General features: G+C 40.6%; 2 protein-coding genes across 9 annotated transcripts in view; both read right to left on the bottom strand.

Annotated features, from left to right (window-relative positions):
- Positions 1-318: 318 nt before the first annotated feature.
- Positions 319-17,592, bottom strand: GAS2L3 (growth arrest specific 2 like 3). 5 transcript variants are annotated; one of them, XM_015859106.1, is made up of 10 exons: positions 17,528-17,592; positions 14,531-14,654; positions 13,384-13,524; positions 12,267-12,435; positions 11,508-11,626; positions 11,008-11,149; positions 7,269-7,332; positions 6,464-6,602; positions 5,332-5,439; positions 319-4,621 (listed from the first exon to the last, which is right to left on the bottom strand). In XM_015859106.1, the coding sequence occupies exons 3-10, from the start codon at positions 13,411-13,413 to the stop codon at positions 3,215-3,217; spliced, it is 2,178 nt and encodes a 725-aa protein (XP_015714592.1). In that variant the 5' UTR covers positions 13,414-13,524; positions 14,531-14,654; positions 17,528-17,592; the 3' UTR covers positions 319-3,214. The 5 variants fall into 5 exon arrangements, with proteins under 5 accessions (XP_015714592.1, XP_015714613.1, XP_015714603.1 ...); XM_015859127.1 differs by having other exon boundaries at positions 13,384-13,431; XM_015859117.2 differs by lacking the exon at positions 17,528-17,592 and adding an exon at positions 17,300-17,520.
- A 268-nt stretch (positions 17,593-17,860) lies between these two features.
- The window catches only part of NR1H4 (nuclear receptor subfamily 1 group H member 4), a 38,406-nt gene continuing 30,352 nt past the window's right edge, over positions 17,861-25,914 (bottom strand). For all 4 annotated transcript variants that reach the window (XM_015859069.2, XM_015859077.2, XM_015859085.2 and 1 more), the window contains 2 exons: positions 19,694-19,807; positions 17,861-18,534 (listed from right to left, as the gene is read on the bottom strand). In XM_015859069.2, coding sequence (XP_015714555.1) covers positions 18,296-18,534; positions 19,694-19,807 — 353 coding nt within the window. In that variant the 3' untranslated portion in view covers positions 17,861-18,295. The remainder of the gene's footprint in view (positions 18,535-19,693; positions 19,808-25,914) is intronic.

The raw sequence follows: 25,914 nt of genomic DNA, 5'->3' as shown, positions 1-25,914 counted from the left end.
TAACCACTGATCCAGATCATGACCTGGCAATTCCACTGCAGAGTTATATCTGAAACTACTCAGGCACATTACCAAGAAGGAATGAGCAAGAAGACCTTGCTTCTCAAATACTGTTTTAGTGAAACACACTTCAGAGGCCTTGAACTCCAAACAAAACCATTAGCTATTTATGTCTTCCTAATAGACTGACATGGAAGCTACAATTATTTAAGTGGCCATCAAGCAAAAATACAACCCCTTCTGGAAAAGCAACCTCCATTTCCCCTTCCCCCCCCCCCCCCCCCGCCAAAATGATAGTAGAAAAAAAAAGGAAGCATGTAAAAAGGTGCAGTATATGTTTATTTAGAATAAGTACTCAAAGACATCAAAAGTATATGGAGAATTCAGTAATATTCTTGTTCCAAGTAATCTTTCCCACATGAAAAGTAATACAAGTTGAAGATCAGATTTACTGTTTGGCAATATAAACATCGTGAAAAGAGTATTTTCAGCAGGAGGTATTTTGTTACATTTCGATTATTGTCTTCCCTTGTGCCACATGACATTACCAGTTATAACATGACTGAATAAAAAGTTGAAGACTGCAATTATTTGCGCAAGTTAGATCTTACTTACACTATTTTTGTAGTTAAAAACCAAACCAAGCTAACCCATACATAGCACATTTACTGCTAGATTTACTGTTTGAGTTTTCAACAGTAAAATGACTTTTTTTTCCCTCCCCTTTTCAGTGCCTGTTTACACTTTGAATGACAAAGTCATTATATCTATTACATGAGATAAGACTACAAAGTTGAAACCCTCCACTTTCTCTCAAGTAGTTGTTCTTAAAGGTAGATGCTGAGATAACTGTTACTCTGGGATTCAAGAGTCTTGGTGTTTATAGTAGTACTGTGGAACTTGTAAACAGTTCAAAAAGCATTGAGGATTGTTGAACCCAGCGAGAAGCCAAGCACCCACTCCCAACCCACTTGCTGTCAGGGTAAGCATGAGGAAAAAAAGCAAGCCCTGATGCTGTGCAAACAGATTTTGGCAACTGCCCAAATCCTGCTGTGCTATCAGCTCTGCATCAGCTACAGATCCAGAACACAGCATCATTTGAGCTCCTATGAAAAAAGTGAACTCCATTCCAATCAAACTCAATAAAGAAAGAAACCCCACTTCATCTATAGCATGGGATATCTCATCACGGCTCACCATATGGGAGCTCAAAATCAAAAACAGGTCATCTACTGCAAAATGCTTTCAGAGTATGAAACAGCATGTCAATTTTAACCTAGCTCCCCTACAATCAATACTCTTCTTCAAATTTGCAGTAGTGTCTTTGACCATTTATTTTATATAAAATAAATGAGCAATAAGGCCTTCCCCACACAAATAACTTTGAACATAAGTTTGTGGGAGCTGTTTATATTATTGAAATTGATGTTTTCCTCCAACAGTCTGTATACTGTTATTTTCGGTTTACTCCCAGCAGGTTGTAAATAGAATTGTACAGTAGAGATGCACAATTAGAATGATAAATAACTGAAGCTAACAGGGTGCTCAGAAAGGTAGTATGATAATGTCACCAGTGCATGTGAAAATTCATTATTAGTTTACAATGCTTGCTTATCCTAGTTCCAGGAAAAAAAGTATTCAACATACAGCATCAGAAGCTGCAGTTTCCACATCTCTTCTACCCATAAGTAAATATCCTGACAGCAGGAGTAACAACAGCCTGTAGAAGTCAGCAGTTGCAGTGTCTCTCCACAGAACCTGAGAGTTCCTTGACATTCACTGTACTGACCATTAAACCTAAAATATCTTAATTCTTCCTCCAGGGACAGTAGTTTTTATTCATCTACCATGAAGCTCATTTCTGTTGAGCTCCACAGACCCACTAAGAGCCCACAGGACTTGAGATTAAATGGCACTTAATCCTGTGGCACTTTCAAAGGCATTAAGGCAAATATAGGGCCTTGTTAGCTCTTTGGGAAATGACTCCTCACCTCTGGAAAAGTAATACAGGAGAACCAGTAGCAAGGTCTCCATAAACAAAATAAAGGCCAACACAGACCAAGACTGCCCACACAAATAAACCTCAAGCACCAATTCAGCAGTTCAGTTATATGAAAAAAGGCCACTCCTGTAGAGCAGCAACGCTCTGTTCTGAGCAGGCCCTGTGCCAGCTCCATGGGGTCCATCCTGAAACTCAGGTACTTCTCCCCATGCAGCAAGAGCTTCCTAGGAAAAAAATAGGCTTATCTGTACTCACACTGGAGCATATACTAAGCAAAGTTGTCTCCCTAGGCCTTTACAAGTAGCACTGCTAAGGCACAAGTGTGATCAAGGCCACAATTTTCAGTGCACAATTTAATGGCAGCCAAGGCTCCATGCCCAAGCAAGCAGGAGCCATGTTAAGGCATGTAGGGGAACAGTGAATTCTGACAGGTGCAGCAAACTGAACAAGACTAGAAATTCAAATTCAAAATCTCAAATCATAGAACGGCATAGGCTGAGAGGGACATAAAGCCTATCCAGTGCTAACCTGTGTGGTGAGCAGGGCTGCCACCCACCAGCTCAGGCTGCCCAGGGACCAATGCTTTAAGCACCTCCAGAGATGGGGCACCCACAGCTCTCTGGGCAGCCTGTGCCAACACCTTACTACCTTGGAGCAAAGAAAAACAAAAAACCAAAGTCTTCCAACATTTCTAATACACACAGAAGACCCAGATTTGGGGTCCTGGAACACTATCAAACTTAAAAACTAAACAATAAAAGGGAAAAAAACCCATAACAATTTTATTTGAGGTATTAGAAATTTTACAGCATAAGCACAGCTCTATCACTTGCCACAGGCCCTGATACAGATGTGCTAAGAACAACCAGAATTGCTCAGCTTAACTCCCTGGAAAACAAACAGCAGCAGCATTCCCAGCTCCCCTTCCTCTCTCCTGCCTTTCCCCACAGCAGGTCAGGCTAGCAGCAAAAAAGGTTATTCCACAGTGCAAGCAAGCTTACCTCTAATATAATATGATATAATATATCTAATAAAGTATTAAAACTTCAAAATAAATACCGTTATTACTGCAAGTTATGCAGCAAAATGTAATTATGCCTAACATTTGGCATGGCACATGTAGTGTTATTTAACTTTCCTCAGTGTAGCAATTTTCAGATGCCCATTTGAACATTAGTGGGACTTCCCCACGCAGAAGATTAACAAATAGGTTTACTTTCTGGGCTTTTTACTCCCCGTCATAACAAAATAATGATCATCATGTTTGCTCTTCTGAAGAGGCCCTTTTGACGCACTAGGTGCTCCTTTGTTACAAGCTGTTGCTGATTTTCCTTTAGAGAGAGGTTTCTTGGCTGCTGGGACCAAGTTTCCATTGGCTTGCAAGTCTCTGTTTGAAGGCTGATTTTTTGTGGAGGGCTGCGCTGCTTTTTTGGTCACTGCCACTTTGGCTGAAGTTTGAGGAAGCCGCACAACAGAGAGTGGAGTGCGCTCAGGAGGTTTGGATGAGGAGGGCTCAACCTCAAGGGGCTTATTGACATTTTGGGTCTGTAGATGCTCTGTAGTTGGTGTCTTATTGACAGATGCTGTTAGATTTTTGCTTGCAGATCCCAGCGTAGGAGGTGACTTAAGTGCTTTACTAACTGCCAGGGAAGGTACAGAAGCTGAGTGCTTTAGGATTGAAGCAGTCTTCGGGTTCCTTGTCAGGTCAGAAGCTGTTTGTGGAGCTTTCCGAGGATGCTGAGACCCAGATCCTGATGCCAGAGTAGTATTTTCAGAAGGAGGTTTCACATAGAGCTGCTGGGAATGTGCAAACTTGGCAACAGCACGCAGATTGGTAACAGGTGGCCGAGCTGGCCTTGGAGCAACAGAATTTACTTTTGTTTTAGTAGCAGATACAGGTTTAGATTTAGAGGGGACACACTTCTGTTTCGAAGACAATGTTTCAGTTGTTTCAGGCAACTGAGCCAACTGTTTCTTAGATGCTGAAAGTGCAGAATGCAACCCTCTTGCTGGGGTGCCTTGGGCTGGGGCAAATCTCACCTTTGGGGCATCAGGGGAACGAATACGTTTGCGTAATGTTTCAGAGTGAACAAGAGCTGTTCTTGACCTTGTAGACAAAGAACTCTTGCTTGCAGGCAGCGAAGGAATAGGAGCTGGCGAGTGGTGTGCGGGAGAGTCCAATTTCTTTGAGGTGCCCATCAATGGTTTGAAAGGAGAATGAGCATCTGTTAGTTTGGGTCTGGCTGACAACTTTGCAGCAGAGGATGTGTGCACTGGCACCTTTGGTGACGTCAGGGCAGGAGACTGAGGACGTTTAGATAAAGGCTTCTTAGCTGTTGCCCCATGGATAGCCTTTGCGGCTGGAACAGGAGTAGGGGTGTTTGCTGGCTGCTTTTGAAACATACTGACAGCTGACATTGGGTTCATGACAGGAGGTTCCTGAATTCTGGCTGGTGAGTTGGAGATATTGTCACTGGTGACCCCCTTCTGAAACGCCAAGATCTTTTGTTCCAGAGTTGCAAACTGAAGCACTCGGCAGGGATCATATTTAAGCAGAAAGCCTTGGAGTGTGTCCCAGCCTCCACCAACACGGACCATCACATGTTTGCCATGTAGCATCTGAGAATGACAGAAGAGGGGTGGGAATAGAAGAACATTAGAAAACTTGTTTTATGCAGCACTAAGTCTGCACCTCATATTATGAAACATTTGAATTGATACAGGATCTCTTTTCTTATGGAGAACCATTTTAAGAAAGAATGCATGGGATAACTAAGAGGTTTACACTTCCCAGTTCTTTTATTAATTTTTCCAGAAGAAGGAGTCATTACGTGTCAGGAAATAATGAGAGCATGTATGTAGAAAATACATTAACCATTCTTTCAGCATTCTTATTTAGTATACAGTCTTAGATACCAGTTTTGATCAGTTTATGAATACCCTCATTTTTTTAATCCCACAAATTCTTATTCCTGAAGAACTAAGCTCAGCTAGCTGCAAATGTGTATGGATTTTGAACAAGCAGTGTTTTCCGGATATTATATCATATTACCCGTATTTATACTACAAATCACTACTGAAATTTTACAAACACAGAAAAACATCAACTTTCTAAGTTTACTGAGGTTCTAAGTGTAAAATCAGTGGTTGTAAGATCTACTTATCTGCTTTAAATAAAATAGAAAGACCTGTTTTAAATAGGATTGGATGTGTTATCCCAACCTAAATCATTCTGTAAATCTAAAATAATACCACAAAAAAAGGTATTTCACTTAAAAGTATTTCTCTCCCATTTTGAATATAGATTGTAATGTTGAGAAACTACTTACTCGTATGAATAATATTTTATCTCCCAATCTATAACGTCCCTCAGATAAGTATTCAATGGAAAATCGATGGGAGCAGCTGCAGGGTGGATCTTCTGCTATGTGTTTAACCTAATTGTTAAAATTGAAAGCGTGTATTAGTATTTTGACAGAAGTACTGTTTAACTGTTTACTGAGATACCATTATCTTACTGTTTTAAATATTTTCTTCCTTTAAGTTAAGGAAGCATGAGAATTTTATTTCCCTCACAAGAAAATCTTAGCTACATAAAACTTTGAAACAGAGAATGGAAGACTGAACAGAACTGTATATGCAGTCAAATATCTTGGAGTTGCCTAAATTCAGTTTTTAAGATTTCTGCAATTTTAACATATTTCTATTTTCTTTTTAATGATTTGTCCACAATATTATATATAATATTACCAAATTCCAGACAGAACCCTTTCAAGAAATTGAAACACAAGTACCTGGATCTCTCTTGTGAATAAATCAGTACTCAGCAGAACCAGTTCCATTGCTACACCTTACCCAGGGGCACTTCAGCATGATTCCTTGCTTTTTAGAAGGCCTTTTATAAGTTAACCTTCTATGTGACACCCAAGAAGGAAAACACTGAATAAGTGAGAAAGACAGCCCCAAATAAGTCTAGAGTTAGTGAAGATGTGTCTGTTAAAGCCATTTGGAAGCCTCAAAGAAATTAGAAGGTCAAAACTATTGGTAAGCAGCAAAACTAGTGAGTTATCAGTACCTTATTTCCAAGAGGTGCAGCTATACAGATTTGTTTGTTTTTTTTTCCAAGTCTTTCTTGAAGAATTTCTTCAAGACTTACTTTAACATTTTATGAAGTCCACATTAGTCATAGCATAGTCATGCACAACACTTCAATGGGAGGCTGCTCAAAGCAGCAGTGAAAGAAGGGATGAACCAAGCTACATGCACTGAAGCATTAACTTCAAAAAACAGTATTTTTATAACATTAAAACAAAATTTATTATTCAAAGAGGTGCATCAACTTCTGTTTTCTTTTAAAGAAGGCTCACAGATATTAGATGAAAAAAATCAATCTCTCATATCACACAAGCACTAAGCTAAGAGTTTAACTTGAAGATCACTGCATAATAAATAAGTACTTACAGCCTCATGTAACTCGCCATGGTGGCAACATGACTTTGCTGTGTTAACAGGTGATGCTGGTCCAGAGGTCCTTAGCAGTGTTTCTTCTAGCTCAATTTCCTTCTCCAGTTTTACTAGCACAGGAGGTTCAACTCCATATCTCAACACAATTACATAAGTAGGAATTTTAATTAATAATTTGATAAAGAAAACAAGTGGTTATAACAAGCAAGCAAAATTGTGAGTAGTTAGACTAAGAGTGAACAGTACAACAGCAGTCTTGATAATCCAAAGAGGAGAAGCAGCTCTAAGTTTCTGGAAGAAGTCCTCTCAAAGGTGGTCCTAGAGCTACCAGGGAAAGCAATAACAACACTGCTCAACCTGAAAAACTTAGTTTATCTGAATTGGTCGTGAACCACCTTAAAGCTTCTAACTCTGCTGGAAACAAATTAGAAGTCAATTTAGAAAACATAAGAGTTGCTTCCTATTTAAAGGTTTTATGAAAACTTCCAAAAAGCTTAAAAAAATTAAAGACCTTAAAGACGATTCACTGAGCTTTTCCAAGATATCCACATACCTACAAGCTGAAGGTAACATTTAAGCATATGGTCATAAAAAGCAGTGTGGATCAGAACCTCCCCATGAAAATAACATGATAAATATTTGGAAAAAATACTCATACTGCGGTCCTAGAGGCGCTACTCATTACTATCTGCACATAAATAACATCTACTGCTTTGCACTTAATGGCTACAGACCATCTTAGTTTTTGATTAATAGAATACATTCTTCAGTTTCTATTTAAGGTCATGAAAGGATCAAATACCTGGATACAATGCGTCCAATTTCCAACAAACAAAGATACACTTGTCTTGGATCCTTGTGCAAAACTAAAGAGGAATAAAAAACAAAAGGGAGTTGTAACCCATTTCCATTGTGGGAAGCCCTCTACAGTTGGATAAAGACAATAACAAGTAGATGATTGCAGTTTAGCCATCACCGTTCTCAGAGGCAAGTGGCATTATTCCAGTGAGCCAATCTGAAGCATAATGTACTGTGGCTAAGCACTAGATGCTTTCCAGCTCTAATTTTCTTGTCCAAAAAGTGTCTAAATCCATTCTAACACAGCTGTAGTTGCCTTTATGCTGTTCCTCCTAGATGTGAACTGGAAAGCAAAAAACCTGAAGAGCTTTTCCTTCTCTTTCCCCATATACATTATAGCAGTCTTGCAGATAAAGAGCATTCAGCAGCAGCAAATAGGAAAATATATTGTCTGCTAACACATGCACATACACAGATACACACGTTCATTCAACAGGTGAAAACTGCAGAACTAGGAGTAAGGGATCGAGCTGATAAGTGGATGCCTATACACAGCCAGTCAGCTTGAGTGGTTTAAATTATTGGCTGTGAAAGAGCAATCCAGGTGATTGCAATCATTTTAGTAACATCTTTTTCTTCCATCTCTTTAAAAATGCAGTGTCCATCTCATGGCAGATTTACATAGTTGTACTATAAGACATCACTTTGCCAGTGGCAGGTCCCCTGTGGAGCCCTACTCCATGTTGCACAGTTCTTTCATTCCTTGCTTATTAGCCCCCACACTATCCACCCCAAAGTTTTCTTCAGAACCATGCATCCTGGTGAGACTGTGCTCTGAGAAAGAGGGCGGAAACCTCTGACTGTATGAAAGGGGTGAGGATGATACTGGTGAAACACTCAAACTCAAATAGCAGGTATTGGAAGTGACCACAGTGAAGAAGAAACATTAGCTCAGATAGGTTATTAGTATTTTTGTGCTAGGCTTTGCTTCTCCACAACTCAATCACTGCACAGCACACCCCTCATTTCAGAACAGCTCTATCAGCTGTATGCACTTGATCATGTAGGGATATGAAATCATGAGCTCCTGAATCTTGAATCATGAATACAGATAAATCCTGAAGCTGAAGAATGAGAGGGCAGGATGAAGTGATAGCCTAATTGTATGCAGATGACTCTGGCAGCTGCCCTGGCTTTTCTTAACAATTTTGAAATGTGAGCACTCAATTATTTTTATTGCCACTCTAAAGAATGGAAGAGCAGAAGAAAGCAAAGTCTATTTTGGTTTTATTTCTTGAAGTATCTAGGGAAAAATAAAGGGACAGAATAGTTTAGAACATCGCACAAGTAATTACTTTCTCCTCAGCCCCAATCTAAACCTCAAAATTGAGACTCTGTAAACAATTTCTAAAGTCCACAAGCAGCTGTATGAATGTTATAGAAAACAAATGAGCCTCGTGCTTTCTCAGCCATTGAGGAATGCTGTCTAATAACTCAGAAACCAAAGGCTGGAAAAAATATCATTCAGCTTGCTTCACCCTACACACATGCCACTGTTCTTCACACACTATTAAGTATAAAAAGTGAGAAAAATGTAGATAGAATTTTATATGGTGTACCATTTATATAAACTTCCTTTGTGCTGTGCAGTACCAATATTAAACAGAACAGGAAAATTCACTCTGAAGAAAAACCTAATGAGCCAGCTCCATATTTACAGATTAAACCTAATATTTTTCTGCTGTTCAGTTTGGTAAGTAAAACTATTTCACTTTAAACAAGACTAAAACATTGACTAAAGTATAAACTGAGTATGAAGTCAGATGTTCTTGCTTACACAGAATGGCTTGTATAGGAAAGATCATCTAGTTTCAAGAAGTTATATCATCTACTCCAGTTTGTAATTCTACTTATTGAAGGACCTGATGATGATGGGTAATTCAAAAGAAAGTTGGCCCAGCTGCAATCCAAAAGGTACTAGAGATTATTTCATCTTTTTTTCCATGTTTTTGTCAGCTCTGAGAGAAAAGGCATAATTTGCTTGAATCCAGAAGAGAAAAATTCAAATATACCCTTAGCAGAACCCAAGACTTGATGTTAGAGGGCACCTCATAATGGCTACTCACTCTGATATCTCAGGAACAATTAAATTAAATTAATTTTCCCCATGGCCACCCACATTTATCAGGAGGCGTTGCTACACATGTTTGACATGAAAAGGACAATTGCCAGGTTGTCTTTCCCCTATTTCATTCATAAAGAACAGCTTGAAAGTTTGATGGAGAACATCAATGGAAAGAATATGTCATCAAGGAGACTTCAAGTCGGCTCATTTCAACTGCCAAATAAGCTTACAGACGATATTTATGCCACACAGCAAGCTTGTGTCATGAGTTACAATCAGACATCAAAACACTTGACGATGAGCAAAAGCCACAGCATTATGAAATCCTGTCTACTTATCTCAGGGAGGCTAAACTGGTTTTAGTTACCCAGCCAGTTAAAGGAACTTAGATGTTTCAGCAGTGTAATTCCTACAAGTTAAAATAAAAATAAAAAAATAAATAAATACTAGAACTAATTTTCTTATATCTCAGTTCTCCCAGTCATCTGTATTTTGTGGGCATGAAAAGATGTGGTCCCTAGTTAAATGAGAATGAGACAGTTGCAAGTAAGGATGGTTTTTCAACTGCTTTAAAAGGTGTGTGACGCAGTAGGGAAGGCATAGGCAACCCAACTAGCAGGGAGAGTTTAAAAGAAAAGCAGCTTGTCAAACCAGCACCTCCCATTTAAATAGCATTAAAAGGCACAAAGACTTCAAGAAAATCTAGTAAGTTTTGTGACATACTCATATGATTACTGCAAACAAAGAATCTTTGCTTTTTTTTTTTTGCTGTTCTGTTTGAGAGGAAGATTTCTTTTTTTCCTCTTTTTTTTACAAAAATATTTGGTTAGCCAAAGAAAAGTTTATCTTAATTATTTTCTAGAGACATACTAACTGGTAGACGTGCATTGCATTATTTCCATACAATGGAAGCAGTTTCTCTTAATTAGCAGTCAAAAAAAATGTATTCCATCTGGAATTATCTGTCTAGTAGTTGTTTATTACAAGCGATGGGCTGTGCACTGTGGCAGGCATTCACACAGTTGGTAATATTTATTTTTATAACTATCCTGTTAAGACAGGAGAACACACATGATTTATAGTTATGCCAAGTAAAACTTGAACTAAATGTTAATTACCAACAGACTGTTGTCATTCCAGCCCCAATGCTCTGATGCAGTTACCAAACTCAGTAGTCATAAGTGCATTATTGTGCATTATTTCTCCAATGAGAATTAGCACTAATACCAAATAAATCTTATCGTGACTCCATGGCCCCACGGTCTTCCAGCATACAGAAAGAATGAGGAGTGAAGAAGGGAAGGGACACCACAACTTCTGCTTCTTGGTGGGGCTTTTTACAGAAGAAAAACACGTGAGTTCACTGCACAGCTCTCACTACCCCTCTTCCTCCCACATGACAACTTTTAGGAGCCTGGAAAAGCATCCTTCACTTTAGAGAAGCTACTGAACTGATATTTCGGTGCCTTAACACAAAACACTGCCCTAAAATAAATGTTTACACAAGACAGACACAGTCATGACAAAAGCTTTGTAAGACTATGTGCAATAGTTCTCCCTGGCGAGGTAGTTATCCACATGGAGACCAAAGAAAGTCTTATAAAAAAGGTAGATTTACCTAAACCTTCAGATTCAAAGAGGTACGTCTCATCAACTCCAATGGCCCTACACCAGTTAAGAAAGTTGGCTGTGTTATCTCTGGCAAAAAAAGATCCTGATGGAGCATCCTTCTTACATGGAATTTTTCTCATTGGAAAATTCTGGCAAGAGAAGAAAACAAAGTACATTGTGCACATGAACATTGCCAACAGGTCTCAAAGCACATGATTCCTTCCTACCAAGTTCTGTTCATAGCCATAGAATTAGCACAAACAGAAAACCCCAGATCAATTAAACTATACATGGTTGCCTCACTGCAACATCTTGAATTCAGTTTAGAAAACAGAGGAAATAACACAGGAGCAAGGGAAAATATAATTTTAAGATAATAATATTAAACAAATACTGATTTTTAAAGTTACACAGAAAGGTTTGGACAAAAATACAGAAGTTAGGCATCTTGTCTTCTGTATTACTTAAAGTGTTTAACTATGCATTAAAAAATTAGATATAACTTACCCTTAAATTATTTGAGCTACATGAATTTTTAATTGTGTTTTGAAGAACACCAATCAATTGGCACAGTAGTACTCCATTATCAAGTTCTTCCAGCAGTTGTTCTGCTGTGACTTCTATTCCTAAAAAAAAGAAGGCCAATACTGGAGTTATTCCACAGAAGACAAAGAAGTTTCATGTGAAGTTATAGGAAACTCCAAGAGTGTTCCAGTGCTAAAGGCTTCAGTTAAACTTGAGTCCATAATGGAAGAGAAGCCTAGTGACCAACACTCAATACTGTTGTTGCTTAGGCTCATCCAACACAGGCTGACTGACTTCAGTAGTTCTTCCCATATATGGGCTAGACCAATAAAAGAAGTTGCTGCTGAAACAGTAAAACAATGAAAGCTTTTAGAAAGAAATTTCCAAAACATTCATACTAAATTTATACTTGATTATCCAGCCCAACTATATGTCACAAGTATCTCCACATAATAAAAGGGGATTTCACACACTGAAAATTAGTAAAAATATAAATAAAATCAAATATTCACTTAATTAGACTAATAAGATTCAGAACTATAAATTAGAAGGTTTAATCACCTTACCTCAAACAGTTGGAAACTAATAAGATCTGAAACTAGAACACACATTTTTAATGCAATTCTCCTAATCACTCAGGCTCAAATGCTATTAATATTATGGATATTAAGTGTCAGTGTTGAGTCAGATATTTGAATTTGCTTTGAAATTTATTAGACAATGATTTATTTTTAACCTCACCCAGCAAGCCAGACAGCCAGATTGACAGGTCTTCTTGCATAGGCACCAAAGTTGCTTCATGCCGCACAGATATCCACTGGTCATACAGGCACACATCTGCCAGACCTGGGCCATGCCTGGGCGTCAGAGGACTTCGAGGACTTAAAGGAAGGTCATCTCCAAACCACACCTGCAGGAGATTTCAGTATGTGCAAGAGAGCGAGCTGTAATATTTGTAGACAGAGGATGGAATCTCACAATTGCGAATAATAGACCTTTAGCATAATTCAAAGAGTAAGTTTTAATTTCCCTTCAGACAGACACACCAAACCAACACAGCAGTAATCAAGAATGGTACAGTTCTCATTAGTAACTCCTGCATCAAAAGCACTGCTACATTCGTTCTCTTGTTTTCACAGTTACCCTATCGTGGCTATAAGCAGATCTTCTTTAGTAAGTAAAGAAAACACACATCAAACATTTATGCTGTCTTCTTCCTCCTCACCACATATTAATAACCTGTAGTTTATCATAGAACTCATTACAGACTACCGACTTCTCTAATCAATCACTTCAGGTGCATTTTGAGTTTAAATCATTAAAATGACAATACTAAGAGAGGAAACGTGAGCTCATGAACATGAACCCTTAGCACTTCTCTTAAGGATCCCATGTTTTCAGACTGATGGATACCTTCACACATCAAGAGAAGGATCACGCTGAAATAGCATGGATAGAATTCCCAAAGAGAAGGAGACCTTCCAATATTCCTAGATACTTGCTTCAGCTCAGGAAGGATGTGTGTCTAAAATATACACTTCCATTGTTGAAGCAACTTAGTAATAAGCAGGATTTTAGAAACACCTCTTTATTATCAATAAAGTTTTATATATTCTCATCCTTTGACTTAGAAAACTTCTCAGGAAACAGTGCATAGAAACTGTAAGTATTGCCTACCTGATTATAGCATTGGGTTATCTATCTCACACAGTGCTCCACTTGTTGAAAGGGAAAGCTCCTATTTATTTATCTGCTTTAAAGGCTAGAAATTATTCTGGGGATTTTGTCATTTCACCTGCTTCAGGGTAGATGTTTGCATAAAAACATATAATATTCAAACATTACAAAAGGCATTTACCTGAACTGCATTCTGCATGGTCACCTGCATTTACATCAGTTTCTCCCTCTGGGAAAAGAGAAGTTTTAATACAGTCAATCCTGCTTTGACTGTATCCTAAATGATCCCAATAAAAACCCACCAGGCAAAATACGAGCAAGTCTAAAAAGACACAGATGAGAGAAAAGAATAGTTATTTTAGCATTTAAGATGTTCAGTATTCAGGCTCCTTCAGCACTCTGTCCTTAAGTAAAGTAGCAGTTATTACAGCTTAAAGTAGCAACTTCAAGCACATAAATAATGCTCAAAGGATTGCACTAGTTTAAGGAGCTGTAAGGCATTTGCTTTTCCAAAGAGAAATACTAATACAGTTCTTAGACTTAGCATAGCTGGCACTTTTCCTTCCCAACCTATCACAAACATATCTTGTACATGCACACAGGTACAGATATACATCCTGAGTTCACTTAGAATACTTAAAAGATTAAGAACAGTCTTAATGAATTCATTTCTAAGAATGAGATTTATTCTTGCATAAATACACAAGATCAATGGTTTTATTAATTTCTATATGGATTTTGACATGGATTTCCAGTTAGCTACCATAAACCTAAGTTTCCAATGCAGTGCTGCAAGCTATGAGGACAATGCCTTTGCAAACCAATCTTTAAGGAAAGAAGCAATCTGGTCAACACTTCCTTGTTCCTTTTGCAGCAGTGCTTTCAACAGTAGGAAAAACCAGCACAAAGTCTTCACCAGACTGGGGATCATGAAGTCCTTCCTAACAGGCTCAAGGTTTAGAAACGTGCAGCATTAGCTATATGGGAACTTATGGAAGGAATTTCTTCAGCATAGTTCACCAGAGTGGTAGCAGAGCGCATTGCTGCCTACAAACATACCTGCACATGTCTTGAAGCCAGTTAAAAACAATTTTCTTGGTTCACCAGTTAAGATCACCTTACTAATCAGGCTGGAAATTAAACTGCAGACAGACGACATCCATAGTTGAAACATGCATTTTCCCTTGAAACTTAACTCCTCATTCCTGCTCTGGATGCAACCTAGCCTTCCTAAGACGAAAGGCTCATCTCAGAGGATCCAATACTTGCATATACTTGAGCCTCACACACTACATAGGACCACGCGTCACTGATTTCAGACAACTTACCTCTGTCACAGGCAACGGAGCAAGCACTTTGTTTCCACTTCCTTCTAGCAGGACTGCCAGCACTACTCCAACTTTACCAAAGATGCCTCAAGTGGTATCTTTCCCCCTCCCTCACTTTTAGTTCCTAAAGGAAAAAAACAACAAGAGCCATCCTCACCATAATGCCATTTTTCCTTCCATGAATGAACAAGGGAATGGCAGACTATATACCAAGCATTACTAATGAGCTCGTTATGCTTCCCACAGCTCTGTCCAGGGGAATACATTTTCTTTTAGCATAAGGAAGCTATTGTCCCAACAGAGTTGCAGTAAGAGGCTTCATTGATCAAAAAGAAATAAATAAAACAACAGCAGAACAGCCAGCAGTGAAGCTGGTCTCATTAAAACAAGGAGCTCCACGTTGGCCAACAATCTGGCATGTTAACTGCCACGGGAAGAACAAAAGGCAGCCTAATTCACAAGGGAGCGCTCGAAGCAAGAACAAAGCAAAATATTCACACGACAGCTATCACAAGAATGTTCAGCATCTGCAGTTTTGCAGAAATGCCCAACAAAAACTGGTCTTAAATACGGAGATTGATAAGAAGAGTTGTAGCACTTGAACTTCAAGGGCCTGCTGTTCTGAAAGAAGTTATTTGGTAAGCCTGTATGCATCAGGGCTCCCCAGAAAGAAAAATGGGCTTACTTATCATTGGGGTACCTGAATGGCATTAAACAAAAACAAATTCCTCAGAACAGACTGTCCTGAGTGGATTTTGAGCTGATGGTTAAAGTTAGCTTAAGAGTTTGTCATTCTCAGATCCCACATCTGTCTGTTCTCAGACTGCAAGGAGCGCAGATGAACCTCGTTGCTGGCAATGAGAAGGATGGTGAGGAGAACACTGCAGGAGCGGGTGATCATAACCAGTGGGGTTTCCTGCATCAAGAAGTTGTACGTAATGAATGAATCAAGTATTTGACAATGAATTCGGGCAGCTCCAGCTAGAACCGTATCAGTTTCTTCCACTCATCTTCATTCAACAAGCACTTAGTGCCCAGTGTTCACTAGTGTGAAAGAAAAGGCTCCAGAATGAATATGTAATATGTCACTTGGCCACATCTGGTTATGCCATTTCCATACCAGCTGGTATCCTAAAGGCACCTAGGAAGTGAGAAGCAGTAGAAACTGGAAAGCACTTCCCAATCAGGGAACAAAGCCCAGTGCTTGACAGATGCAGAGATTCCTGACCACCAGCACCACTCCCAAGAAACACATCCCATCTAATCTCATCTGGCCCTTCAGCTGCCCACAGGCTCCATGGGATGGGTGGAGCGGGGAAATGCTGCTTAACAGTGCCTGATATCAAGATCCATACAGCAATGCTGATGTGCAGCAAGACAGGTGGGCAGCCCCAAATAATACACTGGGGAAGCCAACAGCTGCCTTCAACTGGCTGACTGATGAGCCTCCAGCAAAAGACTGGAGCTTTAATAAAGAAGTGAAAAATAAGGTACCTAACGCAGCACAGGGACAGGCATTTCTCAGGAAGAGGGGTGCAGACACACTCTGACAGCCACACAAAACCATTCTGACCACTTTGCTCCCCAGTGCTCTGTCCGCCACTTTTCCTTCAGGCAAACTGAGGAAGCCTTTCAACACCAATACTCCAGGGTGCTAAGCACATGCTCTTAGATGCTGCCCAAGATATCCAGCTCAGTATCACTTGTATCAGGTTGAATACGTGGGCCTCAACCAGCAAGACATGCTACACTAATTACAAGCCATTCTGTAGCACTAGATGAACCACATCCAAATCTCATTTCCTTGGATGGCTCCATTTACAAGGAAACAAAGAAAAAAGTCCACAGCTCTGCAGCTATTTAATATGCAGATGAAGCAGCCGTTCATTTATCATATGGAACTTAAAGGGATTCACAGACTCATTAAAAACCCTTGGGAAGGAACACTTTCACATCCTCACCCTTTGCTTAAGAAATATCACACTTCAGCTCCATCAACACCCAAAGGCCGGTGCAGCAGCTGGAATATGCAGGTGAATCTGACAGCACCTATTGAAACCCACATTTTTACACAGCGTCAAATGAAAGAAGCTGTCAGATCAGGACTTGTTGAAACCAACCAGAAGACATCCAAGATTTTTTCGCGATAGACCCTAACAAGCACAAGAGAGGTTAGCACAACACGACATCCTGGGAGCGCTACTCCCTGTCACTAGGGCAATTACACAGCCCTTTCGCTCACGGCTGAGTCAGCAGGAGCTGTGCTTCCCAGGGGAGGCCTCAGAGGCATGAAAGGGAAGGAACCAGACGAGTTGGCACAGAAGGGCTGTGTGATGGCATCACAACGTGCTGGCGGCTCTCCTCAGGGCTGCCTTTCCACACCCTCCAGCGAGGGCAGACACTGCCCCGGGGGCACCTGGCAGGGCTGAATCCCTTGAGCTTCAAGGCAAGCACTTCATCCCGGAGGCTGCCACAGCTCCTTGGCCACGGGAGCATCCCGTTTGGGAACCTCTGGTCTCACCCCACCACTGCCTGCACTCAGCCATCCTGGTTCATGAAAACCAGCTCTATTTTCTCAGTTTTTCACCCCTGTTTTCTTCCGGTGAAGTAACACAGAGAAAAGCACTGCTCAGTGCTCTCTGGCCAGCAGGAAGAACGCGCTGGTACTTGATATAAGATCTCATCTTATTATGAAAGACCCACCTGCCACATTTATCAGTACCACTCACAGCTATGCCCTGCGTCCCCACGTCTCTAGATGATACTTACATCAAAGCTGGCACACAGCATCCCTGGAGCACAGCAAAGACAGGAACCGACGTTTCCCAGCTCGATAAGCGACACTGATAGACACCGCAACCCCAAACGCGAGAACTGATTCACCAAGTTCCTCACGGACACTCCCACCTCCTTCCCAAGACTCGGCTCTTCCTTATACGAGAGTTACAAGGTTACCAAACCCCCTTCCCACTCCCGGTGCCCAGCAGCAATACCCACCTACACCCGGCACCCTCCGCTCTGTGCCACCGCCGCCCCGCAGAGCACCCCCGCCCCGCGCCGGCCGCTCCGTTCGAAAGAGCCAATGAGCGCCCGCGGGGCGGAGCGGCACCTGGATGCGCGCCACAGGCACCGCCGCCCTCAGTGAGGGTGGAGGTTGCTGCTCTGAGGTACGCGGCTGTAAGTTACTTCTATAGGGCAAAAGAACCTGATTTTTACTTTGAAATAGTAAGAACAGAGATTAAGTTACTTGTCTGTCTCATGAAAAGGGCTTTGTGTGCGTGCGTGTCCCTCTGCCCTTTCATCTTGGGAAGAAATCGGAGCACATTTCAGTTATACACCTTGGCAGTAATAATTTCTGCTGGTTTATTGCGGTAAATATTTGGAATATATTCTTTAATGGAGGCCAAGCACAACAACGCAGTAATGAAAAATGTGAATGGAAGCCCCGTTTTGCAAGAGGAACTGCAAAGAGCTCAGCTGCAGGAGGGATTCGTGGGGTTCCTGTGAGGAGATGCTGAATTCTTTCTGATCACAGAATATAAATATAGAGAGAAGTTATAACTCACATGTGGAAACCTGACAGCTATACAGTGTTCTGCATATGACATGCAAAACGGCTTCAGTGAACTCCATGGCAAGGTTCTATAAAAATGCAGTAAGGAAAAATTAACACACTGTGGTATATTGCTTTTTCCTATGAAAATAAATGCTGTGTGGTCCTTTAAAATAGATGTTTGTCCTGAAATAGAAACAGCCAGGTATCCATCACTGCACATCCCAGATCTCGCAGAGAAGAGGGGTGAATTTGTGGTCATTCACTCTCCAGGACATCAGCATCTCTGCGTGGTGGTGGTTAAATGTCCGTAACTCGGTGAGGCGGCCCAGGAGACATGCAAAGTGCTGCGGGTTGTCCGGGTGGTGCAGCTTGCAGAACTTCTGCAGGATCTCCAGCAGCGGCTCCTGAAGCCTTTCCACTGACTCTCTGTCCTTTATGTATTGTCGGTCTGGTTTGGGTTTCAAAAAGGAAAGAAGTAATTAGCAAATGTATGTGCTGATACAATGGAATTGTTTACTTGATAAACAAATATCGATGTATTTCATCGCGCACTGATGTTCACACCTAACAAGAATATTTCTTTTCAAATTAAGAAAGAATAAAAATGCCTCAACGTGGTATTTTTTTGGTTCAGCGTTTTCATAGGAGCAAGTTCTTCTCTTCACCTCTTCTGGAGGTGATCCAGAACCGTGTGGATATGGCACTGAGGGACATGGTGAGTGGGCATGGTGGGGATGGGCTGATGGTTGGACTGGATGATCTTGGAGGCCTTTTCCAACATTAATGGCTTATTGATTCTATTAATTTTTTAGTGTAATTCCTTGTCAAGGAATTGTTTTGTACAGCAAAGCCTGGTGCTATTGTGGAAGATAAGCTTTTAGCTCTCCACAGCCTAAAGAACAACTCCCTGCTGTCGTCTTGCTCTTTCCCACTGCTGTTCGTGCAATAGAAGCCGAAGCCCTTCATTGCCATTCTCAGTTCTAATACATAGGATTTCCCAATTGCCATTTTAAAAGTGTGCCATTCCACAATGGATTTGCAGTGCACATGTAACCACACCTAAGGTATTCTAAGGGAGTAAGCCCACTGCTCTGAGCGCTGATAAGCTGACAACAATTTTTTTAAGCAAGGCATTTGAGCACTTTTTCTCCCTTGTACTCAATCCAGACAGTGCAGTTGGAGTTTGGATTTCACAGAATCAGAATGCATCTCGACTTGGAAGAGTCCTCTAAGGATTCTTGAGTCCAATTCCTGACTCCCCACATGACCACACAAAAATCAGAACATGTGTCTGAGGGCATTGTCCAGACACTTCTTGAACTCTGGCATCTTGAGGCCATGCCCACTGCCCTGGGCAGCCTGTTCCATGCCCACCACCCTCTGGTAAAGTACCTTTTCCTAACACCCAGCCTGACCATCCCTTGATGCAGCTCCACGCCGTTCCCTCAGGCCCTGTTGCTGTCACCAGCCTTCTGGTTGAATATACTGAAAACCAGAATGTATGCTCACTTATTCGGTGTAGAAAGTGAGTTTTCATAAGTCTCAGGTCACACTCCTCGTGCTTTCTTTCCAAACACACTAACATTGAATTCTGAATTAGGAGTTACCTGGGGACAGGATCACTATTGCTGTGAGCAGTGCATATTCCTCCTGTGTCATCTTCAGCTCTCCAATACTTTTATAAAAATTAAACATGGGAGTTATGAATTCGTCTGAGATACCTGAGAGGAAAATAAAAGCTGTGTTATTTCTTTAATTATTGAAATAGTCTGGCTTATTGCCAATGAGCAATAAGTTAATATTTAAAGACTTGACTGTTTGTCTTAGTGGGAGAAATTTACTACACAAATCAGATCTGATGCAATACAATTGGTTTACAGAAGTGCAAGCATGTCCTTGTTTTCCAGAACAGAGTTGAAACAGGTAAGTGCTGATAGTTTCAAAGTCTTTCTTTCAAGTAAGTTCCTTTTCTCTCCAGGTTTGTCCATCTAGCTCCTCATAAGAGCACTCACTTGTGTTATTCTTGCTGTCTGCTGATTTCCCAGTTGTCTTCTTTTTCCAGTATTCACAGTTCACAAAATAGTCCCACATTCCCGACCTTCATGTTAATTATATTGAAATCTCTCAGGGCGAATGGCTTAATTCTAGCCCAACTCTACTATACAACTAACTGCCATGGGCAGTTACTTTGGTTGTCTTCATAAAGAGACTTAATTGCTCCTTTTATGTAGCCTGAAACTTTAGCTAGGTCTAGGATTACCTGTAGTCCGAGATCAACTTGCTTGCGACTTACTACCTGCTAGCATGAACCAGCTTATTATAAAGTACAGAGGCATAAATAATGAAAACACAACCTAGTTTGAGTTGGGATCATGTGATTCTCTCACCATCATGAGAGCCACTGGGGTTACTGCACTGGGGCATGCCGACTGGGCTTCCTCTTACAGACTTTGTCATTGAGTCACACCGTTTTTACACAGCCTTCAAGTATAGATGTATTTTGCTCTACCCTTTGGTGTAAAAGAGAAGAAGTGACACTCAGTCACTGACTGCTGCAAATGGCCTCTTGAGCTCAGAAGTGGCTACAAGGTCTAAAGATTCAAGCCAGAAGATCTTGGCTGAAAGGACAGGGATTTCCTCTGTTGCCACAGAGGAGGGCCATGGGATTTCTCCTGCTTTCACTCCGTTTAGTTTTAAGCTGTTCTGGGATGAGGCTTTACAACTTACTTCGGAAACTGCGTGAAATCATGCAGTTTAGTGTGTCTTATACTACATGAAGCCAAGCCCAGGTCTGGTAGTCAGTGGCTGCTGTGAGGTCTGGAGTGCCTCCAACAGGGGAAGTTCAAAACGAAACCCAACAGATGCAGCTCCAAGAAAGGAAGCATGAAGTCACTTGGCTGAGCTATGAATGAGTCACATTTTGCTGTGACAGTGACAACTGTTAGGAGTTGGACACATTGATCCCTTCCAACTTGGGATATTCTATGATTCCATGAACTTATTCTGATCAGTAGTGATGTGACGCACATTGTGTGGTATGTTTTGTGGCTAAATAATGGATTTAAATATGTGACATTTGCAACATAAGTTTGCTTCAGATTACAAACCACAAATCTAGTGTTTGTAACCAGTTCAATGTCATTGAGAAGAGTCCATGTTCATTAAGCAGATTTATATGGTAAGAGCTAACCTATGGTAGGTACTAGCGCAGCTGGAGCGTTATACAGAGCAAGCAATAGTCATAGCACTGATGTGCTGCAAGCTTAGTCATCACAGTTAACTATTTACAAATTGGAACACTTGTCCTTGCTAACTTTTGAGGAACTGCCTGTCTGTATGGCAGTTTTAAATGCTGAAGTTTCTTACAGTATGATGTGTAATCACATGCATTAGTCACATGCGTGTGATTGAAGGTTCTCATGAATCTGGAAATATGAAAAAAAAAAAAAAAAAAGAAGTCTAGTTGAGCCCCAAAGCGAAGTAAGTGAGTTCCTCTTGTGAAAAGTTCAGCAACAGTAAGAGAAGTCAGAGCCAACTACAAATATTTTTAGTACCCCTAAAGCAAAGTGTCACACTTCACATCATCTTGGCAGCAGGCAGGGAACAGGAGGAAGTGGGCTGTGACTAAGAGTCCCCTCGTTTGTTCTGCATCTTCATCACTTAACTAGTTTTTGTTTGTTTTTTCTCTCTTTTCTTTTGTGGGGAGAGGAGGAGGAAGATCAGTTTTCAGCTGGATGAACTTTCTCATTGCCTTAGTGACCACAGAGCTTCTCAAGTTCCTCTGTCAATACAGGAGAGGTGGGATGAAAGAGCGATGGTGAAGTACAAGGTGTGAAATACCTAAATTCAAGTCCTCCTTGATGATCAGGAGGCTGGAGTACCTCCCCTAATAAGACAGGCTGAGGGAGATGGGCTTGTTCAGCCTGGAGAAGACTGTGGGATGACCTAATTGCAGCCTTTCAGTACCTAAAGGGAGCCTATGAATAGGAGGAGAGTCAGCTCTTTGAAAGGGTAGATAACAGCAGGACAAGCGGAAATGGTCTTATGTTGAGGGAGGGAAGATTTAGGGGGAAGCTCTTTACTATGAGAGTGGTGAGGTGCTGGAACAGGCTGCCCAGAGAGGCTGTGGATGCCCCGTCCATGGAGGTGTTCAAGGCCACGTTGGATGGGACCCTGGGCAACCTGATCTAGTATTAAATGTGGAGGTTGGTGGCCCTGCCTGTGGTGGGGGTGTTGGAGATTCATGATCCTTGAGGTCCTTTCCAGCCTGGGCCATTCTGTGATTCTCCTTGAGCCCATGTGCAAGTATGCAGTAAAACAGTCTTTGCACCAGAAAGCTTATAGACTAAATATTAAGAAACTTTAGAAATGAGAGGGGAGGTGGAAGGGATGAAAGAAAAGTTGTGGAAGCAAATAAAATTACATCAGAGGGCTTCTCTGCACTATTGTAACTCAGAGAAATAAGACAGAAGAGGTAGAAGGGTGTAATAAAAAGGAATGTCATAGCAATGCAACTGATGTTTACTGCTTTTATGAAAAGGAAAGAAACAACAGAACTTTGAAGTCTTTAAACAGACGTATATCACCATGCAATTATGAACAAAACCATGCAAAAGAGCAATTTTAAGTCTAGAATAATGTTGTGGTTTTTCTTTGTTTGTTGTTGGTTACTGGTATTGCCCCTGTCCCATCTGTGCTGGCTTTTCCCAGTTAGTTCCTCATTTTGAATGAACACATTACACAACCTGCTCTTCCATCACAAGAGGGGGCTGTTTTCTAATGTGATTGAAAGCGCTTCAGTTTGGATTTAATAAGCTCCGCTAGAAAGCAAAAAAAAGAAGGCAGGAAACAGATGTTTATAGTTCTTGCTTTTTTCCCCTTATCTACTGTACGAGATGTCACTTCCATTCAGGTTATCACGAAAAGAATTAAAGGCGATTTGTTGTTTGTAACTGGAAGGGTTGGAGGAGTAATGAATTATACGGCTTTTCAAGTGTCATTCCTACCAATCTTACTCCAAAAGTGAAAAAAAATCAAATAGATAAAGTTATAATGTATTTCTGGCCTCAGTGAGAACAGAAAAGTGAGTTGTTTATACTTCTTTATTTAGCTCAGATGAGAGCACTGTACTTATCAGACAGGCAGAACTTCCTGCTCTGCATTTAATGATGTGCCCTGCTTAGACTTTTTTTCAAGAAGGTTTAAAAAACTTTGCATGATGTTGTCTTAAGGCAATAGAAACTGGACTCTCCTCTGTGTTTTGTTAAGCAGAATTCTGAATTAGGCAGATTTCTACCTAACCACCAGCCCAGCTCTATCATCTGCTGAAGACACTGCAATTCAATTTAATTGATTTTGCTGTGTTAATGTCTGGCTGGCTGGAAACCCAAAGGTAGTCAATGGGAAAAACTGTCTTTACTATGTCCTGGCAGTATTAGCCTAGAGGAGATGTAAATTTGCGAGCATTATTCATTCAGCACCCCTTACTTCTTATGCAGTTTAGTTGTGAGCATTATTCATTCAGCACCCCTTACTTCTTATACAGTTTAGTCTACCTCTGTAGCTGAAGACAAAGTATTGTTTGAGGTTTTGCCTTGATTTTTATAGTTGTGTTCCTATGATTTCTCAATGAAGGTAAGAGGACTTGCTTTCATAAGCTTTGCAGTTTCAGGCACTAAATAATTTTCAGGTTAACATGGCCCTGGAATAGACTTTTTTTTTTTTTTTTTCCCACTGTGATTTCAAGTTAATATCGCCATTTCTTGAGACCTGTATTCTCTTTTTTATTTTGTCTATTCATTAAAACAGAGCAGATCAATCTATTGCAAAAGAAAGCCTGCAAATAAATGGTAATTAATAGCAACAAGCACTGTGTGATTAATATGGATGAAGAGATCTTTTTTGCTTGATAAATGTGGAGACGACTAGATATTAAGTCAAGAGTATGATAGTAGCTGTTTAATGAAAATAAAATATATTAATTACTCACAAAATTATACCTTATCTTTCACAATGCTTCATCTATCAGAACTGACTTCTGTGCTGTAAAGTATCTGATATGAGCTTTGCACTGGAATCTATTCAGCAGCCCTTTAAACATGGTCTGAATTCACTCTATTGGTGCTGAGAGCTGGTAAGGGGGGGGATATCTATCCAGTAGAGAAGATACACCAGAATATGGATATGGGACCTCTCCTCTACCTCCTCTTCTAGAGGCGAGCAACTTAAACAAGAAGTTAGCTTGTGTCAGGGAGAATTCATAAGCAGGATAGCAGAACCCCTTCCTCTCAAAATTAATTAATAGTACCAGTGTGGAGCCATCAGTGCAAGTGAAGAAACTCCAGGAAACCAGCAAGGAGGATGCAAATGGCACTGCAAGATCCCATCCTCTGGCAGCAGCTGTGTTTGGTCAGTCTGGAGGCAGATGTTGTCTTCTGTTAGTCCTCATGGGCCAAGGCTACTTATCTAAATAAGTTTTCGGCCTAGAGAAGCACATCTATGCAGAAGGAAAGAGACTGGGCCCTCTGATATCTGTTCTTATTTTCATATTCGTAAAATAACTCTGTAGATATGGTTTAAACACCTGTGTAAACTTTATTTGTAATTGAGAAACATGGCACTCTGCAGGAGAGACCATGCAGGACCATATACAAGCTGAGAAGTTTTTTCCTATAGTCTGTTCCTTCCCATAGTCTTTAATTAAAAGTGTCCCTAATTTGTAAATGTTCTGTGCAGGGTGCTCATTTTGGGTCGAGGCACAGGATGGGACAGGATTCTCCTTCCATGTGAATGTCTGCAACCACTGGCAGAGCTGGATAAACTTAGATTTACACCTATGTCCATAAACAAGGACTGACATAAAGAGATTACTCTGTCTCAGATTATCTGGTCTCAACAGTGAAGATTACCTCATTTTGTTTCCCCACACAGCCTCCAGCACAGAGGGCTTTTGAAGCACTATGGTTACTCAGTACTAGTAATCAAATAATGAAAGCCAAAGGCAGTGGAAGTGGTTAGGTAGCCATTGTTCCTCTGCCAAATTTTGTCCTTGGTTGTAGGAGGCACTTGTCCAAATCAATGGGAACTTTGTATCCACGTTCAAGGGCGAAAGGTGGCCTTTTGCCAATGATTTGGAATAGTGGCTGTTTCGTTTCTCTTTTGAATTGTATGGCACTTCAGCACCAGTAACCCATCCAACAAGATGACAGTGTACTTCACAATGGCAGGTCTCCTGCTGCCAACTGAAAGTCTGAGTCCCAATCCGTCCACTTTCTATTCGCATCAGAAAGTATTCTATCCCTGACACCGAAATCAGTAGAAAATGATGACATAAAAGCCTGTGGCTCTTAATGACTACTGAAAACAGATGTCCCTAGGAAAGGAAGGTATAAATGCTCCCTGAGAAAACATTCAGTATTTCAGCAGTGATTCTTAAATTATTGTCCTTCTAGACAGTGGGGAGAATTTGCTTTTAAAACAACAGAAAGAAACTAGGTATAAAATTGCCCAGATGTCAGCCTTTAACAAAATGAGTTAATCAGTGACAACAAGGCGTATGTGCAGCAAAACATCAAGTAAGATGAGTAAGTTGTACAAGCTCTCATTAACATTAGATAAAATGTCTGTATTTCTCACTGGGTTTTAATATAGATTGATTAAGAGAGGATTTCAGTTTCAGAAGCCGTGAATGAAAGAATTTCCATAACAGAATTTTCTGTACAGGCACAAAGAAAGGCAGATGTAGCAGGATTTATGCAGTATGCTCAAGTAAAAAATAAAAATACACCTCATCAGCATGAGAATAAAAGTGAATACTGATAATGCTCAA

Source organism: Coturnix japonica, chromosome 1 (assembly GCF_001577835.2).
Source record: "Coturnix japonica isolate 7356 chromosome 1, Coturnix japonica 2.1, whole genome shotgun sequence".
NCBI lineage: Eukaryota > Metazoa > Chordata > Aves > Galliformes > Phasianidae > Coturnix > Coturnix japonica.
The sequence above is the reverse complement of the archived record's forward strand: the minus strand, read 5'-3'. Positions and strand labels throughout refer to the sequence as shown.